The 20,079-nt window shown below is 40.5% G+C and overlaps 1 protein-coding gene across 1 annotated transcript in view; it reads right to left on the bottom strand.

The window, feature by feature from the left end:
* Positions 1–185: 185 nt before the first annotated feature.
* Positions 186–20,079, bottom strand: part of Fyb2 (FYN binding protein 2) — a 96,858-nt gene continuing 76,964 nt past the window's right edge. Inside the window, exons 10-20 of the mRNA XM_051188015.1 lie at positions 18,989–19,103; positions 18,856–18,896; positions 17,259–17,322; positions 16,149–16,247; positions 14,776–14,807; positions 12,860–12,920; positions 5,771–5,857; positions 3,209–3,302; positions 920–1,076; positions 805–838; positions 186–386 (exon numbers count right to left, since the gene is read on the bottom strand). Coding sequence (XP_051043972.1) covers positions 374–386; positions 805–838; positions 920–1,076; positions 3,209–3,302; positions 5,771–5,857; positions 12,860–12,920; positions 14,776–14,807; positions 16,149–16,247; positions 17,259–17,322; positions 18,856–18,896; positions 18,989–19,103 — 797 coding nt within the window. The 3' untranslated portion in view covers positions 186–373. The remainder of the gene's footprint in view (positions 387–804; positions 839–919; positions 1,077–3,208; positions 3,303–5,770; positions 5,858–12,859; positions 12,921–14,775; positions 14,808–16,148; positions 16,248–17,258; positions 17,323–18,855; positions 18,897–18,988; positions 19,104–20,079) is intronic.

Genomic DNA, 20,079 nt, shown 5'->3' with positions numbered 1-20,079 from the left:
GTTTTTATTTTTTGTTGAAAGCAGCATGGTTACATTATTTACTCAGAGTTCATATGAAATGTAGATGTGCACCAAGAAATTACATTCAATGTGTACTGACATCAGAAGTTGACTAACAATCTGCACAGTTCACTGGTGCCATAAGGCACAATGTCTAACTTGGGCTACGGCTCATTAGGCAAGAGTTCGCATACTAATGTTCTGTTTCACAGTTTCTCAAACCAACAGTAAACTAGACATTGAAAGGCAAACTTTGACATGTTGAGGGGTTTTCTTCCGAGTTTCGGACTCATTTGACACAGGAACTGAAGTGTTGTGAGGGTGGACTCACACTTTGGGCACATCCTGACTTATGCAGACTTTCCTCATGGGATCAGCCCTGATGCCTGGGACAGAAAAGAGAACATGTAAACTAGATGGTAAATGCAACAGTTAGGAGATTTCAGATGATTTTGCAAATGGGTTCTGCATGTTTGTTTGGCAAGTATACTCAGAAGTCCAGGACTGAGGCTTCCTCTGATGCAATTCTGGACATTGCACTACATAGCTGGATTTCTCTGTGTAGTCCCAGAACTCACTCTGTAGACCAGGCTGGCTGTAGACCAGGCTGGCCTCGAACTCCCCAAGTTCTGGGAAGCTAGTTTTTATAGCTTCTTAGTAGGTGTGAATATTCCATATCTGGTATACTGAAAATGAGCGCATAGCTCGTTTTCTAATAAAATTGGTAGTCTCTTAAGACTAATACACATGATACTATATGAAGTACCTGGAACTCATGACTGGATATAAAACTCAGCAACTTACTTGAAATGTAGATGTTCAATGAGAACATATCCATCTGTAGAAACAAAACTCACATTACTAACCTGAGATTTCTAGAGAAAAATTTTAATATTAAAAAAAAAGTTCATAAACTCACATTTGCCTTTGGAATTGCGACATATCACTAGGTTTTGTTCAGTGGTGTCGATGACTTCCAGCTGTTCTCCAGGAGTTATTGGCAGATCAAATATTCCATTTCGTGAATTACTGGAGCATGCTACCGCTCTGTTAATGACCACGATCTCTTTACCATACTAAAATGAGAAATTGCTAAAGTAAGGGCATGCTGCATAATTATTGTAACAGAATTAATGAAAGATAAAATATAGTAACCTCAAAAATCAGGATGCTAGATTGGGGGTATTACAGTGTAAGTTCCTTTCTAATGTGATTATTTTCAACTGTTTTCACATCTGATTTATATTAGAACAAGTCCTGGTGGGTCTGAATACCCCATACCTGGTATGCTGAAACAGCAACAAAGCTACCTCTTAACCCAGGAGAGGAAAAAATTAAAACTGTAACTTTCTGGTTCAGGATGATGCTCCATCCTCACCTTTGCAGAGCATATGTACTTTAAAATGGTGATAGTTGGTTATGTTGGGCCAGTGGATGCCCACTGTATATAGTGAAAGACAGGCATTTATGAGGGAGCAATCTCGGGTGGAAGATTCAATTCCTGAACCCATAGGATTGCTTCCTGATGAGCTGGCCTATGGATTCTTCACCTTCTCATGCACTGACCAAGAAAACAAAAACTAGGATAGGTTTGCTTCACCAGATTAGGATGACCCATAATGTCTCTTCACCTGTCTAAGAGCACCTCCTGCTACCCTCACAAACCCCTAACATCCTTCCTCTCTGCAGGTCATTGTTTTAAGTTGGCCACGTTCCTAGTTACACAGTTCTGAAGTCTCTGTTGCCTTTAAGATGAGGTCCACATTTTTTGGCTTGATATTCGGGGTCCTTTGCCTACTGTTATTCCTTGTCCCTTTATCTCTGTCCTTACTGAAACTCCAGGAAGCTCCATGGTGCTTCATAAACATACCATGCTTCGCATCTCTCCAGGCCTTTACTCATGTGAGCTCTTTCTCTTTTTTCTATTTGAAATACTCTGCTACCAACAACTTCTTGTATCTCTGTAACTGCATGACAACTTACTGCTGCAACTGTACTAACTCTATTTCCGTTGTAGGATTTAGTTAAACTACCTTGTTCTTCACCTTTGTACCCTCAAGTCCTGTCAACAGTGAGGTACACAGTATTTTTGTTTTTCTTTACTTTGACCTGAATTGAAATGGCATATTTTTTCCTAAAGATAACTAGAAGGCCACCTCCGGTAATTAGGGACAGACTCATACATACAGAGGATGGGATTTCTGTACCAGTTGGGACATGCAAGAATGAAAGCCTTGATAGATTATAGGGGTCTTTTCAACCAGAGATCACTATACTCTTGTTTTTGATCTAAGGTGTGGCAGATGATAGTATTCGAGGTTAAGGGATTATTAATAGATACATTTCAGTTTGGGATCTTTGTGGAGTATTCTCTGCTGAGCACGTGGATGTGAAGATAATCTATGTCTCCTAGAAGTTCAGTTTAGTATGATAAAGTGTACCAGGAGTTGGTATGTAGGTAAGCAGAAGAGCAATTTCCTCAATCAGAAGTTTGAGCAGGTCTTTCTGGAATGAGGTGCCTCAACTGGGTCTTGATAAGTGGAAACACCAGATGGAGAAAGTAGCAGGGGGATGTCAGATGAAGAGCAGACCAAGTCGGTGCCTGGAGGAAGGAGATGTGAGGTAGAGGTGCAAGATCTTTTAGAAACAGAACTATGAGCAGTGACAGAATGTGAGAAGAGAAAACAGATTAGCTGCTGTCATGACATTTCTTGTCCCTTCAACTCATAGAATTTGTCTCTCTTAATCTACTGTCTACCACTTGGATAGTGTTTAAAATGTTTCCTGAATTCAGTTCTCACTTTGGCAGAATATGAAATCAGGAAGGACCAGTTACTTGGGAGCAGTGGAAAACTCTTTATAGATTCTTAATGAAGGATGTGAGTTTGTGATTCCTCGTTTCCTCACTAGACTGTCACTCAAACACAACACATCCAGTTTTACATTGGGAACATAAAGATCAAAGGATATCCTTCATGATCAGTATTATACAAATGTGCTGATGGAGGGAGAGTTGAATAGAGCCTTAAATAACATTTTAGAAGCCTTAACGGAAGGAAGAGCAGTATACAAAGGCATGCCCATATAGGAATGTATCAGATTATTTTAGTCAAAGATTGGGGCCGAAACAGGGCAAACAAATGGAGCCTTTAGAGTGCAGGTTTCTAATTGCCAACAGTATTAGTTTCACTTTCAGAAGAGAACATACCTGAAATCTTTCTCTAAAAAGTTTTTCTTCTTTTTCCATTCTATTTTTTTCTAAGTTGTGCTTCTTAGTTCTGAAGAAATTTCTAGGAGAAAAACTGGCAAGAAATAACATGGGTAAGGTTAAGTATAGCATACCACAGTCCTAAATTTGTGAGTCTGAAGATATACCTGAGTTTCTCCTGAGACAGGATAATTTTATGTAACTACTGAAAAAGGTAATACCAATTATTTTTCTGTTACATACGTATGTGTTTGTGCTGAGGATAAAACCCATGTATACTAAATCAGCCTTCTACCCCTGAGCTATATCATTAAGAATATTTTTGATTGCAAGAAAATCAACTTGGTATGCAGGAGGAGTAGGGGGATAAGAGAAATAACATGTTTTATAGAATAGGAGGTGTATTAGTTACTCTCCTTTTTTCTGTTGCACTGAGAAAACACCATGACTATGGCATATTATAGGAGGAAGTGTTTGTTTGGGCTTCTGATTCCTGGGTGATTAGAGTCCATAACAGCAGGGAACAAACTAGCAATGACATGAGTCTTTAACCTCTCAAAGCACACCTCGGTCTCCTAAGTGTACCCCCACAGTGCCACCAACAGGAACGAGGTATGCAAGTGCCTGAGACTATGGAGGACATTTGGCATAAAACACCACAATAAGGTAACTGGTTTTGACAACATTTAACTATAGATTTCAAAATATGCTTTCAATGTAAAGAACTATGAGCCAAAATAAACACTAAGTTGGATTAGGGGGATATTTTCATCACAACAGGAAAAGTTAAGGAATTCATGGACAGCTAGATGCAACAAACATGGATGAAACATGAAATGGACTAATGTACCTATATTGGGGTATACAGTTCCATGCTTCTACTTTCTTGCAGATTACTGTGCCAGGCAAGTATAGTTTAGCAAATACACTTGGCAGCTTGAGACTCACACATCTCTGAACAAGTCTGCACCATACTGCCTATACCTTCCACTGTGAATGATCATCAACTTAGATTGTCTTCAGTTATAGATGTAATAAAGAAAATCATGTTCTCAAGTGAACCTTTAGGGATGAATCCCCTACTTACCCATAATTGGGCACACACATGATTAAAATCAGGTGCGTTATGGGATGGGACATGTACAGGAGACAATCTAAGAGAACCACTCTAAAACTACACCCGTGAATAACTGGCTCCTGCTCTCTTGGATCCCATAAACAGCAGCCTCCAAACAATAACCTAGGGCCTCTGAGATCTGCTGCTCTCTTATAGTGCTGTAAGCTCTCACAGTAACAAGGATTTGGAGCCAGCCTACATATCTACCAACTGATGGATAATGAAAATGTGGCAGAGGAGCTGAGGGGCTGGAGGGGCAGCTAAAGGGTCAAGAGCATGTGATGGTCTTACACAGAGCCCAAGCGCAGTTCCCAGCTCACAGTTGCCTGGAACTCCAGGGGATTCTGACCTGTTATAGCTATTTGAATAAAGTTTCCTCAATACTTTGCAATCAATATGTTGGTTTTTATTCCTTTCTTGAATAAAAAGCCAAGAATTTGGAAACATCCATTCCTGACCACTGGTAAAAATATTTCCATGCCCAGAGGGAATGTCTTTCTGAAATTAATCATGCCACTCTTGTTGTTTAACATCCTTCGGTGTCTCTGAAGTATCTACAGCAAAATGCTAGTTCGTAGCATCATACACAGTTTCTGTTTGAGTCATGCATGCCTTTATATTTGAATACACACCCAAACTTTAGTTTAAAAAGAAGTACTAGAAATTTGTTTCACAAAAAGATGGATTTATATTGAGGACAGATTAAAAAAAAAAATTGGACAAAGGTTCAGAAACCTTCCTGACATTGAACTTCTTGGATTTATCTTTTGCAGTATTGTGCAAACAAGTATCATGTTTAATGTAAAAAATAAAATCAACCTTTCTAGTCAGAATACCTCTTTCCAAACTGAGGAAAAATAAACTTAAGGGAGGGTTTGCCTTTGCCGTTGTGAGTTGTTTCAATTTGTTGTGGACAAATGTCGGCCTTCTGAGATACCCTAGGAAAACCATTGGTTTCCCTGGTACAGGCAAACCACTCACTGTTTGCTAAGGATTTCCCCAAAAGGTTTGTCAAAGCCTCCCACCCTACCTCATGCACAGCAACTGAAAGAGGAAAGTAAGCACAAGCCCTCCCCAGCAGCCAGTGCAGTCCAAGCTAAACTTACATTTTAGCAACATCAGTCAGTCCTAATTGGTATTCTACTTAAGCTCTGCCCTTTCAGAGGAATGCTTCTATGGCCTAAAAGACAAGTAGTCTGGAAGGCCTCCGTTTGCTAAGGGCTACCTCATCAGTGGAGAGGAGGGAGGAGGATGGAAATGAATGTAACGAACTGTGTGTTAGTATCTTTGTCTTTTCATCTTCTCAGCTGTGCTGTGAGGCAAGTGTTGCTATTCTCAGTTGCAAACAAGGAACCTGAAAGTCAAGTCTAAGCATTTTCCCAAGGTTGACAGCTGGTAAGCGGTGGGGACTGCAGCAGCGAAGTCATGAGCACTCGTGGCCTTACCTTTTGGATCCATTAATGCTTTTTTTCCCTCTTTTCCCCTTTGATGTCAAAAACTTAGGCTTCCAAGTTTTTAGTTTATCTTCATCTCTGAGGAGAAAATTGTCTTGATCAAGTAAACATTTATAGAACCACCAATGCTTTTAACTCACCCAGGTGTTCCCATCCTCACAGTAAGGCTGTATAGTGAACATACCACCCAGAGATTGTTTCCATCCTCACAGCAAGATGTACAGCGAGCACCTGAGCTCTACAGACCACATTCTCTATAGCAGCTATTAGCTCCACTGTTGTGATTTCATTTACTGAAACTAAGAGCAGGACATACCAGCCCACAGGCTGAAGCTGATCACCCCCACCCCGTCTTAGCTGTCCAAATTTGAAAGCAGAAACCAAATTAGCCAGCTTTCAACCATACCTGTCTCCTTTCTGAGCTTCAGATTTTTTCTTTTTCTTTCCTTTTCTTTCTTTCTTTCTTTTTTTTTTTTTTTTTTTTTTTTGGTCTCTAAAGTGTAAATCCTACTAGTAAACTTGCAATTCACTAATGGCTAAGGATGCACCTCACCCCAGTAGGAATGGCTAATACCACCAAAAATCAATGCTTATGGGAGTACAAATTAGTGCAATTTATTGTAGAAATAAGTCTGAAGTTTTCTAAAATTAAAAAAAAATTGCCAAATAACCCAGGTCTAGGGCATATCCCCAAATGACTTCCTATCTTCTACAGCAGTATTTGCACATCAACTTTCATTGCTGTAGCTCTCACAGTACCAAGGATTTGGAGCCAGCCTACATATCTACCAACTGATGGATAATGAAAATGTGGCAGAGGAGCTGAGGGGCTGGAGGGGCAGCTAAAGGGTCAAGAGCATGTGATGGTCTTACACAGAGCCCAAGCGCAGTTCCCAGCTCACAGATGCCTGGAACTCCAGGGGATTCAACACCTCTGAACTCCAAGGGCAGCTGCACACACATGCTCACACATTCACATATTTAAAAATATCCTCTTCTGGGGGGGAGGAGAGGAAAACACATGCGACTAGGAAGATTGAGTCAGGGTAGGAATAGAAGACAGGAGGGAGAGAGAGAGAGAGAACGAAAACATAAAAGAGGGAGCCATTATTGGTTTGAAGAGAAAACTGAACCTAAAGAAAGCTCTAGAGACCTACAAGACTGCTGCCAACTAACAATTTGAGAATCCGTGGAAAAGCTACCATAAATGCCCTTCCCGGATAGTGAGATCAACAACTAATTTATCCACCATCATGGAGACCTCATCTAGTAACTGTTGTAAACAGAAGCAAACACCCACACCTAAACACTGAGTTGAACTAGAACCCAGATGCAGATGGAGAGGACAAGACCAGGTTGCAGAAACAGAGACAGCTGACCTGAACAAGGAGGAGCTAATGGGCCCCCAGACTGATAGCTGGGAATCCAGCATGGGACTGACTCAGCCCCCCCTGAATATGGGTCTCAGCCAGAAGCGCAGTCTAAGGGACCTCAGACAGTGGAACCAAGATGTATCCCTGGTGCACAAAAGGACCTTGCGGACACATCTTCCATGGAGGGATACTGCCTTAACCTAGAGACAGGAGAGAAGTCCTAGTCCCTACTTCAAATGACCTGACAGATCTACATGACCCCACCTGGATGGCATTGCCCTACATGTGGAACTGGGGTGGGGGGATGGGAGGGGAGGGTGGTCAGGGTGCCTGTGAAGGGGCAGAGAGGGTAAAAGGGAGGGAGGGAAGGAGAGGGAACTGGGATCGACATGTAAAATAACAAATTAAAAAAAAAAAATGAGATATCACCATTAAGCTAGAGGCTCGTTGAGAATTAAAGGCTCGTTGAGAATTAAAGGAGTTCTTGCTTTGTTGATGAGATACGGGGTGTTATGGCATACCTTGCAAAGACTAATTAAAATCTGAAATAAAAAATAGCCTCTTCTAAAGTGTGGTACGTGTATGCAGTGAAATTTTAGCTCTAAATAAAAATGAAATTTGCGGGGGAAATGGATAGATCTGGAAAGTAATATTAAATGAGGTGACAAAACCTAATATTTTTCCTCATGTGGATCCCAGTTTGTGATGTTTACATGTATGTATGTATGCATGGAAAAGTAGATCTTATAGAACAATTGGGGAACATTTGACCACCTATCTATTAGCTTTTCTGCTAATCAGTTTACATAAATCAATCAGTTTTCTACAGATTACTTGCTAATCTCTGGTCACGCTTAAGTTTTCCAGAGAAGTAAAAGGGATGATGGGAGAGATAACTTGTCACAGTGAAAGGGGTTAGTGCTGTTGAATGTAGGTGTGCATGAGTCCATAGGCTTTCTCACCATATGACCACTTCAAAATATCTCTTCCCTAAGTTACTGGAGTGCCCATCATAGATAGGAGGACACCTCCCTGCTTGTACCAGTCATCCAGATGTCTATAGTGTTGACATATCTAAATACTTCAGTAACTGCACAGGGAAGACTATAAACACAAAGACATATGGCTGAGAAACCTTATATTTTCACAGACATTATGTAATGATTCCCTTCAGAGTATGTAGTATTGGGGACTGAACTCAGGGCTTGCACATGCAAGGGAGGCAAGCACTGTGTCACACAACTATATCCCAAATTTCAAACAATGTGGCCCTGGTAGGCCTTGAACTTGCTACTTGCCTGCTTCAGCCTCCTTAGGGGCTGAGGTTATAGGCCTTTGCCACCAAGACCACTTTCCTTCAGATTCTGGTCACAGGCTCCATCAGGAGAGGAAGGATTCAGCCCCTCCCCGGAATTGAAGCTGCAACTGAGGAGGCTCTGATGAACCATTGGACTAGCTGGTAGTCTCTTTGTATCATCTGTAGCCTTTGGAGCCTGGGAGACGACTCTAGGAATCACTAACTGCTGCATGCATGCTCACCGGCTATCTGTGTTCTAGCTCACAGAGGTGGGACTCTTGACACTGTCCACATGGATTTGCTACAAGCTATGCACAATCCTAGGCACAGAATAGGCTTTCATTTGAGCTGTGCATACAATTATTTAAAAGGAGCTACAGCATGAGTGCAAAATAACCGAATAGACTGGGCAAACACCCACTTCCAAGCTTATTTTCTTTACTAAAACAATATGCTCCAAGTCTTTAAAGGTTTTGGAGCAGCAGAAAGGAAGAGGAGACAGAAAATGTGGCTTCTTTCACACTGTAGTTAGGATAGAAGTGACCATGGAAGAGATTAGAGAGCATGGAAACAGACCTTCAGCTACTGAGACACTTGATGTGACAATGGCATTGAGTTGCTGGGAAGCATTCAATAAATCATGAAAGGGATGTTTATCCATATAAAAAGAAACAGCTGGTTACCACTTTGTGAACATAAAATTCAGTTCACAACATACTTGATGCTCCCTGGTTGTCTAATGGTTAGGACGCATGGCACACTCACTACCAAGCCTGGATTCTATTCTGGGTCAAGGAAACCTCTCTTCTGAAGGCCAGTGGTGGCACTCGCCTTAATCCCACTACTTGGGAGGCAGGAGATTCAAGTTCAAGACCTCTGAGTTCAAGGCAAGCCTGGTCTATAAAGCTAGTTCCAGGACACCAAGGATACACAGAGAAACTCTGTCTTGAAAAACAAGAAGAAGGCAAAGCTGTAACTTTTAGAAGATAGTATAAGAGAATGTCATATGAGCTAGGAGGAAGTTCTTTAGAAGATATAGAAAACTATAGTAAAAAATGATAATTGAAAATACATTAAGAACTTGAAATTCTATTCTCTGGAAGACTAGAAACAAACTTGAAAAGGCTAGTCAACGGTTGGAGGAGATACTGTAGGAACTAACATGAAAATAGGAAAAGAGCAGTGTCTAATTGTTTTAAAACTCAAGATGAAGAAAAATACCAGCAACAGAACAGAAAAGCAATCAAAAATATGGACAAACTCTATAGGAAAAGGACATGAGTGTGAGTAACTGCTCTGACACTTGTTAGTAAGGCCACTTACTATAATGATGTGATACTGTTTACAGCTCTGCCTTGACAAAAATGGCATCTCTGTTCCATGTGCTAACATGGGAATTAATGCGAACCCTTCTGTGCTAGGCTAGCACTGGTGAATTTGTATTCCTTATATGGTCTGTATTTCCCTTTCCAAGTGCACACAGGATACATGAATCTTTATCAGTGGAAATGCTGATCACAAATGCAAATCACTCGTGAACTAAGGACCTACCCAACAAGAGAATGGATGAATTACTGTGAGGCACACTGGTATGTTAATCAAAGAGCAGTAAAGAGTCACAGGAGCAAGACAGTGAGTGGATTTGATAAAATCAAGTCCATAATTCTACATAAAAGATGAAATCACTTCACAATGAAAGTATTTTTGTTATCTATAATTCAATAAATCTGGTTTTGTTTTGGACAGGAAAAGAAAAATCAAAAGCAGGGAGGGCATTCTCCCTGGGGGGAGGCCGTGAGTGGTGGGTGTGCGAATGAGGGGTGTGGGTATGGTGAAAAGAACAGGGTTGGCCGTACTCTGGTGCTTAATTGAGAGGAGGTGGTTGGCTTTGTTATGCTTCTTGCCTTCTTGCAATCTCATGTCATGCTACATCTGCTTCTTTTCTGCTTATATGCCTTATGCTCCAACAAACTTCATTTTTTTTTTTCTCAGACAGAGTCTGGCCTCAAGCTCACAGAGATCCTCCTGCCTCTGCCTCCAGATGGGTTTAAAGGTGTGTGTCACCACACTTATGGGTCTACCAACCCATGGCCTGTTTCTTATCCCTCTCTGTGCCCTCAACCCCCATCTGTCAATTGTTACAATTGTTTCTCACTCCTTCAGGATAGATGCTGACGCTAACAGACATTGAAGCTACCGCCTTGGGATTCCAGACTATTTTGTGCAGTTTTATATCAAGTTCAACTAAACCCACTGCATTTTGGAGTCAGGCCTCATGATGTAGATCTGAAAGCCACAGGCATAGGATCACAGAGTTCTGAGGCTACAGGAATACATAGTCAAGAAAATGGATTCTTGCAACTCTGAGGATAATGGGCTATAAAAAGGTGGTACCTAACCCAAGCAGATAAAGTCATAGAGGTGAATATCAACTACCTCCTGACACTTACTGTGATTCAGGAAAACAAAAACAAAAAACTGACCTTGAATATAAAATTTGATATCACTTCCATCCATCATGATAAAAATTGAGTCTTGGGTATGGATGAGAGAACATTAAAAATTATAAAGAAGCCAAGCCTGGGGCATCATACCTATAATTTGAGCAGCTTGGAAAGTGAAGGCAGGAAGTTCAAGGCAAGCTTGGGCAAAACCCCAAATAAAATTAAACAAACAGCACAAAAAACAAAACAAACAAACACAAGGGCTGTGTAGAGTGCTTTCTACTCACCTTCATCTACTTTCAGATTTCTGGTCCAACACAACCAGATAGCAACACATAACTATAAATTTGGTTTTTTCATTCATGTATTGGTCAAAAATCACAAACACACCCCCTGCCCCAAACCTAGGTATTCTAGCTTGTCTGTGAATTGCTTTCTAGCCAATATCTGGGCACAGAGCACATGACCAGTATGTGTTTGTTGAATGAATTAATGATGTTTGAACACTTGAAGGCTTGACAGTTTTGGAGTTCAAGGAACTCCCAGTGGTGTAGAATGGGGAGGGGGGAGTGCCGGCGAGGATGAGGGCTTGCCAGGCCAGTGTGGACTTCATTTGGAGGATAATGCGTGACCACTGAATGTTTAAAGCTGGTGAATGGTGGGTTTGTGCCATGATTATCTTTTTAGCTTAGAAACTTTAGAAAAATGGAGCTGAAATGCAAGTAAAATGGCCACTTGGGGACTTTTGCACGAATCTATTTAAGGAGCAATGAAGGCAGGCGGGAGGGGTGGCTGAGCAGTGGGTAAGAAGCCACAACAGTTTGAAAGGCATTGAAAGGAGAGCTGGGCAGGCAGGAGAACTGAGGAGATCAGGGATAAAGCAAGCGTAAGGTTGTCTGTGTTTCTAATCACGAACGTAGAGATTAGAAGAGAAGTTTGGATAAGAAAAACTGGTATTCTGCATTATTATAAACCTGCTTTGCATGGTTCACTGGGACTCAGAAAATATCTGACCTTAAAATATAAATTTTGATGTTTTGGTTATAATTGAAATCTTGTGTGTAGGTGAGAGAATAGTTAAAAAAAATATACAGGAGCAAAGACTGGGGGAAATCACACCTGCAACTCAAGCTACTTGGGAATCTAAGGCAAGAAGATCCCAAGTTCAAGGCCAGCTTGGACAACAGCAAAACCCTGAAGTGAAATAACATAAAAGGAAGGATGAGGGCAGGGTGGAGTGCTTGCTTAGCATCCATGCAATCTTGCCTCAATCCTCAGAAAAACAAGGAGTGTATGAAGGGAGAATAGAACGGTTATAGGGTATCCTACAAATACACAACATTTATGGATGTGTGACCTAGAACTCACACCCCAAGCTTAAGGAAATCCAAGAGGGGGAACATGAAATTGTTACCGGGAAACACGGGGTAAAAGATACCTTCCCTCTCTAAGGATGGCATGACAAAAATTTTAAAACACTGTTAAGAATCCAAGTATGCCTCTTGGGTTTAACAAAGGGCTCTTAGTGACTTTTCCAAGACCCTAGCATAAGTCCAAGCAGAGCAAGCAGGGACAGGTAGATGAAAAAGAAAGGCCTCCATCACTAGCTGCCTGGCAGTGATGGAAAGGAAGAAGCTGTGAGGGGAACTGAGGTACAAATGGTGATTTAGATCTTGAAAACCGTTCTATCCAACAGCCAGCCCTTGCTATCCTGCATTTTGCAGTGTACACAAAAGATTATACTCTTTAAATGTGTTGACAATTTCACATCTCCAGACTCAAAGCTAAGAAACAAAAACACCCTGCAGCTCCAATGCCTTTGGCTTGGATGCCTGTGGATGCATTCATTGTTTTCTCTTTGGAAATGTTTGTCAAGTCTCAGGATCTGGCTCTCTGAGCGTATTTAACAAGGCATCAGGCTGTAACTGGCCCCAGCAGGGATGGTCAGTGAAGTAAATGGACTTACTTTGATTCTTTTTCACTTGTGTCCACATCGTCATAGATGATAACGTCCTGAGACCTAAGTCCTAGGGTACAGATGGGACCGGAAAAAAAAAAAAAAAAAAAAAAAAAAAAAAAAAAAAAAAAAAAAAAGATAAGGTAGCTTTATACACTCTGGCTCTCCAAATTATACACAATGACCTAATTATCCAGATGAATCCTCAAACCTTTTATCTGAAGAAAATAAGTCTCTTTGGGGAAGAAATTCAATGGAAGGAATAAAAAGCAGTGAGCTCTCTGAATATCTGACCTGCACATGCATTTACATAACTTGATTTCATTAAAATGTAATGAAATTGTCCCCATTTTCCAGAAATGAAAAGTAATTTATATCACTAGCATATTGAGAGGGCTTTTCTTAATATCCAGTGGGGGGGGTGGTGGTAATGTCTTTGCAGATCCCCCCAACATATACAAAACTGAATTGGTTTGAAATAACTGTTCCTTTGCAATACTATTGTATTACATTGAATGTTAGTTAGTACATAATGATAATTAGACATTTCCAGCTTGTAATGTTCACAATACCATGCAGTACAAAATTCCATGATTTTCAGATATTTGTCTTTTGAACAAGTTTGGATAGTTTGATATATTCACAATTCATGTTCAATTTTTCATAATTACTCTTAGCTTTACTAATTTTTGTCAATACATTTAAGCTCTGGGTGAGGGTATAATTTCAACATCACTTATTTTGAATGCTTTGGGATAGATAATTTCAGACGTCAAATCTTTTTGGATTTTAGGGTATTTCCATATAGGCAGTAAGATATGTAGAGATGTATCTTAGATATAGGAGTCAAATATAAACTTGAAATTAATGTTTTATATACACTTAGTACATATATCCTAATGGTAACTTCAACAGTAGTTTACTACTGCTATGTGATACACCTGTCACATGAAATCAAATAGAATTTCTCAATTAGGTTAGTAATAAAGTTTCAGATTTTGGACCAATTTGATTTGTAAGATGAATTCCTATTCCAAGTTGCCTGTGAAATTTTTTATGACAGTATTTTAAAGAACTGCAATTTTATCACATCTATACCTTTACTATTTAGTGTGGCTACTTATATTTCTGAAATATATTTTTGTTTCTTTTTTTTCCTTCTTAAATTTAAATTAGTACCAAGCTTGTTTTACATGTCAACCCCAGTTCTCTCTCCCTCCCATCCTCCCCTGACCCCCCACCAACCCCCTATTCTCATCCCCTTTCTGCTCCCCAGGAAGGGTGAGGCCTTCCATGGGGGATCGTCAAAGTCTGTCATATCACTAAAATACATTCTTGAATCACTGAGTCACAGTTATAAAATGAAAGTAATTTTCCAGCTAGTGTCCATGAACAAAAACCACACAGTCCTCATTTATTGACAAATTCTATGGACTAGACTTGTATTGAGAGCACCCTATATGGCAGGCATTGTGGTAACTTTTCCAGCAAACTTTAAATAGAAAAGCAAACAGTGTTTCAGAAACCCATTCTTATTCAGTTAGTGTGTGAACTGTAGTATGTTCATACTCAATTTATCATGTTTTAATCTAGCTATCAAACACATCAAAGGTATGTGGATCAATGCAGAGTGCCTAAGTTTCATAGTCACAGAGTCTTGGGTATAAATCTCAACCACAAAGTACAGATGTGCATCCTAGAGCTTCCTGTAAAGACAGCAGCATCTGCTTATGAAGTGCCAGAAAAATGTTTCTCATCCCTCCAAAGCAGGAAGTACCATTGTTTAAGATACCTTCTTTCATCCTAATGGGTCTAATTTTCACTGGGAAAGCAGGAAAGATTACCAATGCTCTTCCCCTGCCCCTTAACAAACCAGTCCTGAAGATAGCAATATCAATGGGCAACATCAAGTAAACATTACTTACCTAAATCAGGCAGTGACATGGAAAATCCATTGCTAATGAAGAAAAGAAAAAAAAAAAAAAAAAAAAAAAAAAGGTCAAGGAACAAAGTCATGTTCATTAGCAGATATATCCAAAATACCATTCTGATGACAATTGCCCTGGTCTAGATGGTACTGAAGTGAGACTCTTACAGTTCTGTTCTGATTGGCCCTACCCCATTCCAAATGAGCTCATTCATCCCTGTGGATTGCCTGTAACTCACTTCCTAACCAAATCACTTAGGCTGCCTTGCAGCCTTTTAAGATATAGTCAGAGCTACTGAATAAGCATAGAGATTGATGAGAAGGAACAGGGTGCAGATAAATTCATGGGGACTCTCTGCAGACATTGCAGTCCATCTGAGTTTATTAAGCCAAAGGAAGACTTTGAGAGAGAAACACAAGTCTGATGGAAAAGTAAGATGGCAAATGGCTAAGTGGGAGAGGATATGCAGTCCAGCTAGATTTCTCTTCTCTCACTGCTAAAGAGGTCACATGGAAAGAGATGTGTGATAGGGAAGGGGAAAGGAAGTCTATCTCATGTCTTTCATTTAAGTTCAGTACTACAGGTATTTTTGTAGTAGCCATGAGCCAGGCCCTTCCTTATGCTGACTGAGTAAGATGATTGGATCCTTATGGGAGACAGAAAGTCAAGTAACAAAGTCTCTCTGCTGTGATCCAGACTTGGGTGGCTACACTCTTGTCCATTGGTCTTGGGAGAGTTAGCTCCAGCAGACAACTGACTTAAAGTCACAAAATTTCAAGGCTTTTAATTGGGAAGAACATTAGAGGGAACAGTTCATGCTATCTCAACGCAGATGATGGCCTCCCAAAGCACAGATCTAGACATGCCTATCGGTATCAATATTGTGCAGAGAGTTCTGTCCCCAGAGGCTGTATCATCTCCTTCCATTGCATCCATGAAGGAATCCACAGTTTACCCATGCCAACATGACACATATACATTGCTGCTTTCAGAGAAGACAAAGCAAACGTGGACATGTACACATGTGAGAACACTAGAGTGTGTGCAGCCAAGAGAACATGAAACCACTGGAGTATGTGTGTCCAAGAGAACATAAAGGATATAACCACTAATGTAATGTTTAGTGATAATGACATGAGGGGCCAGAATGACTACGAATTTTCTATTCTGGATCTTGCTTGCTTATACTGGTAATTTTTTTCTCACTAGGTTTTTCTTTTTGAGGGGGGTGTCATGTGCTGGGGCCATTATAGCTGAAGATTCTGACCCACTTGTCACTAGTGATGAGAACTGGATGGAAAACAGCAACCCGAGTGCCTGCAAAACAGTGTTGCTGATACCCAGGAAGAAAGGCTGAAGGGACTGTTTACCTGACATTTTCTTTCGACTTGGTTTTCTTCATTCTGAATATGCCCTTTTCTTTCCTGAAGAGCTGCTGCAATTTTCTCAGTGCTGCTCTTCCATCTACTCTAAGAGGAATGAGGAGATAAAGCAACATGGCGTTTGAGATGGTCCTAGAACTGGGATAGGATGCTGTTGGAAGCTCCAGAGACCTCAGCCTCACACTCAAAAGACTCCCTTGAGAAAGCACAAGGAAAGGCCTCAGCAATCAGGAGTGAAGTCTACTGAGACCCTGGTACAAAGCATATCTGAGGCAATCGTGGAAACAGTAATTATAATGTGTACAAATATCCATGTACTACCAACAGTTTGTAGAGATTATGAGCCAAAAATCTCCCTTTTCAAGGAGAAAATAACTTGGGGAAGCACTCCCTCTAAATGGTGCTAGAGACGCATCAGAAAATTGCCGGCTCCTGGAATGGCCATCACTGGTTTTTAACATATGCTCCAGTGACAGTGTACAGCAGTGGTGACAAAGGATGGGCCAGCTGATGACGAAATTCTGAGTATCCCCTTGGTTCAGGGAGATGGAGTCAAAAGCGAGTTCACCCATATAACCAGCCCAGTACCACTGTGCCCTTAATCCCCAGACTCCTCACTGGTGACCATGCTGTTTGCTTTCCTTTGCTCTTGATAATTAAACTTGACCAATGTTGATCATTTGAACAAACATCATTTGCAATACCAGTGAGTAAATCCCAGAGTCTGTCTGACTAACTCACAAAGACAAAAACTAAGTTATATTTATTGCTTTGATCCTGGAAAAGTAACTATATAATCAAGGCAAATTATATTGTTATTTATTTCCCCCATCTCAATTACTTCTTCACACATAAAAGTTCTCTAGTCTAGAAAATGGGCATTTTTTTCTCAAAGGAGAAAGCAGTGAATGTATAATTTTATGATGTAGGATTGTACACACTAACGAATAAGCTGCCGACGACAATGTACTGTTACAATAGCTTATCATTACTCTCAGGGACAGTGGTGGGATATGGGGGCCATGTCTTAAACCCTGGCTTACTAGGTAAATGGGAAACACCATTAGTTTACAATCCAAATTCAAGAAAGAAACTCACTCTGTTTTTTGGTCATTATTTTTTGCTTTGTAGATATCTTCATACATTTCTTCACTATTTTCTTCTGAAATAAAGGAGCACACCAGAAACAAAAAAATTAATGAGTATCTAATAATGTCCAGGTACTTTCAACTTTCTTTTGTTAAGTGGTTTTTGTTGAAATATGTGCATGTTTTTATAAGCATATAGTAACAATTCATGAACATGTATAAAGCTTTGTACAAATGAGAATTAGGCGTGTGTTCTGAGTCTGATTCCATGTAAGATCTTGTCCAGCCAAAAGACAGCTAGTTTCTCAATGGATAAATTCCTTACACCTTCCATCCTTTCCACAGTTAGTGCAGACAGCTGTATGAGACAGCATGCTAAACACTGGGGGAACAAAGGAAGACCCATGTATGCTAAGAATGCCTCCCTTTGCACAAGCCTAACACATAAGCTTAATATACACAGACGGATGCTGGTCATAGCCTGGAAATGGAGTCCACAGGAAAGAGTATTGGATTCAATGTATAAATGTTAAAATTTCAAGTTTGACCAGACTGCCTGAAACAGAGTACAAGCTGATCCTACATTCCAAACAGCTGGACAAAACAGCCCTACAGACTACAGCTAGGATATCTGAATCTTCTTCGAATCCCCCAAGACAGCGCCCCTTACCAGCAGGAAGTAGTTTGGAAAGAACGACGCCCAAATTCCCAAATATTGTGTATAAATGTTTGTTTTCATTTAATTGGACTTTGTTATATAAAATTAAATAAAAAAAATAAATAAAAAATAATAAAAAAAAAAAAAAAAAAATTTCAAGTTTGACTGAAACACAATTGGGATACAGAGTTCTTCAACTTCCCTCTGTACCTCTGTTCTCTTGTTAAAAGGTGAGTATTGGATTTAATGTTTTCTGAGGTTGTTCCTACATGTTAAATTTCTAGATTCTAAGGAACCAGCCCAGAATAGTATTTGATTAGCCTCTCTCTCTCTCTCTCTCTCTCTCTCTGTCTCTCTCTCTCTCTCTCTCTGTGTGTGTGTGTGTGTGTGTGTGTGTGTGTGTGTGTGTGATATTACAAGGAGAGAGACGGTCTCACGCTCCAGCTCAGTCTATTCTGGAACTCACTATGTATGTCTAAGCAAGAAATGGGGAAGAAGATAGGAGAAAAGGGGGAAGGAAGGGAAGGGTAAGCAAAACTATAGATATCTAAAAAGTAAGATAAGAAAACCTGCTATTTTATGAGCTATTAGGAAACTATCTTTAAAAAAAGGGTCCTCTGTAATGCTTTGAGGATAGCCTCATAATCTCATTATTTGAATGCTTAGTCACCAAGTATTACTTTAAATGGGGATGGGCACCTGCAAACACCTTTTGGTTGCCAAATGCAGAGGTAGAGTTGACAGGGGAGCATCTTCAAAGGGAAACTGAATATAGTGTGAGAAGGAGCCACACAGATGTTGGAGAGAGGGGCAGGCCAGCCAAAGCCTTTAGGTCAGCGCTTTTCAACCTGTGGGCTGTGACTCTTTAGAGTTCAGACACCCCTTTCACCAGGATCACTTATCAAATATCCTGCATATCAGATATTTATAATTCATAACCAGCACTTACCACTGTCTGAGGTGAATGAGCTGGAGAAGTCCCATCTCGGTCTGTGAAGAAGGATATACAGACCATTAACCTAGTGTACCTTCACACATAGTCTTCCCTCATCCCTCCTTCTGGGGGACCAGAGTACACTTACAGATCTTCTCTGGAGCACCCCACATCATCATAAGTCTTCTCTGAAGAGGAGTTTGACCTAATGGTACTTGGGCTTGGGGTTTCTTTGGTCACCTCCAAAGCCTCCACATACCCACCTGTAAGGGAGATAGGAAAACCAGTGAGACAACGCCATCAGTTAGGAGCACATCTGCACTCATCCGTGGCGAGGGAGCAACAGCAGGAAAAGCAGACTGAGTATGATGAAACTAGAATGCCTTCTCAGCATGTGTTAATTTGAGCAGGAGATGTCCCCCAAAGTTCACGGGTCCAATGTTCTGTCTTCAGTGGAGATACTATTTTGTTAGGTTCTGGAAACTTCAAGAGGTGGAGCCTGCTTAGAGGAAATAGGTCAGTGGGGGGGGGGTAACCGTTTAAAGGCTATCACTATCCCTCTTTTGTTCTCTGCTTCCTGCCCACTACGACCTACCTCCTCCACGACCATGATGCTCAGCTCTACTACAGCCCTAAAAATAGCAGAGCCAAGGACTATGGAGTAAAACTCTGAGCCCAAATCAGATTTTCCTCTGTCCTGTTGTTTAGTCACTGTGCTAACGAAACCAACTGTATGGTCTGCATGATCTTAGAGAAGCCACTTCATCTTGTAGAGTCTGCTACAGCTCCCTGAGATTGGGGTAATTAACAGCCCCTTCTATGTGACCGTGCAAAGATCGAGTGAATATTCATAAGGAGTGGAAATTTCCCTGCAAACCAAAGCTCTTTCCCAATGTCTCTTCCTGTTACTTCTGGCTTTCTGGGTTAAAGTCTGCCAGTCCTGGAGATTTTTTTTCCACCATCTAAATGGCCTTTTCTAGTCTTTTGGTAGATTTTTCTCTTTAAGTTTTGTAGTTTAATTCAACACATATCCATGTGTATTATTAATCATAAAATTAACTAGAATAGGGCTGAAGAGATGGCTCAGTGGTTAAGAGCACTGTCTGCTTTTCGAAAGGTCCTGAGTTCAATTTGCAGTAACTACCTATAATGAGATCTGGTGCCCTCTTCTGGCATGTAGGTGTAAATGCAGGCAGAACACTATACATAATAAAATTAACAAGATGATAATAACACCAC

This window comes from Phodopus roborovskii, unplaced genomic scaffold, assembly GCF_943737965.1.
Source record: "Phodopus roborovskii unplaced genomic scaffold, PHOROB, whole genome shotgun sequence".
Taxonomy (NCBI): Eukaryota; Metazoa; Chordata; class Mammalia; order Rodentia; family Cricetidae; genus Phodopus; species Phodopus roborovskii.
This window is presented reverse-complemented; position numbering and strand designations above follow the sequence as displayed.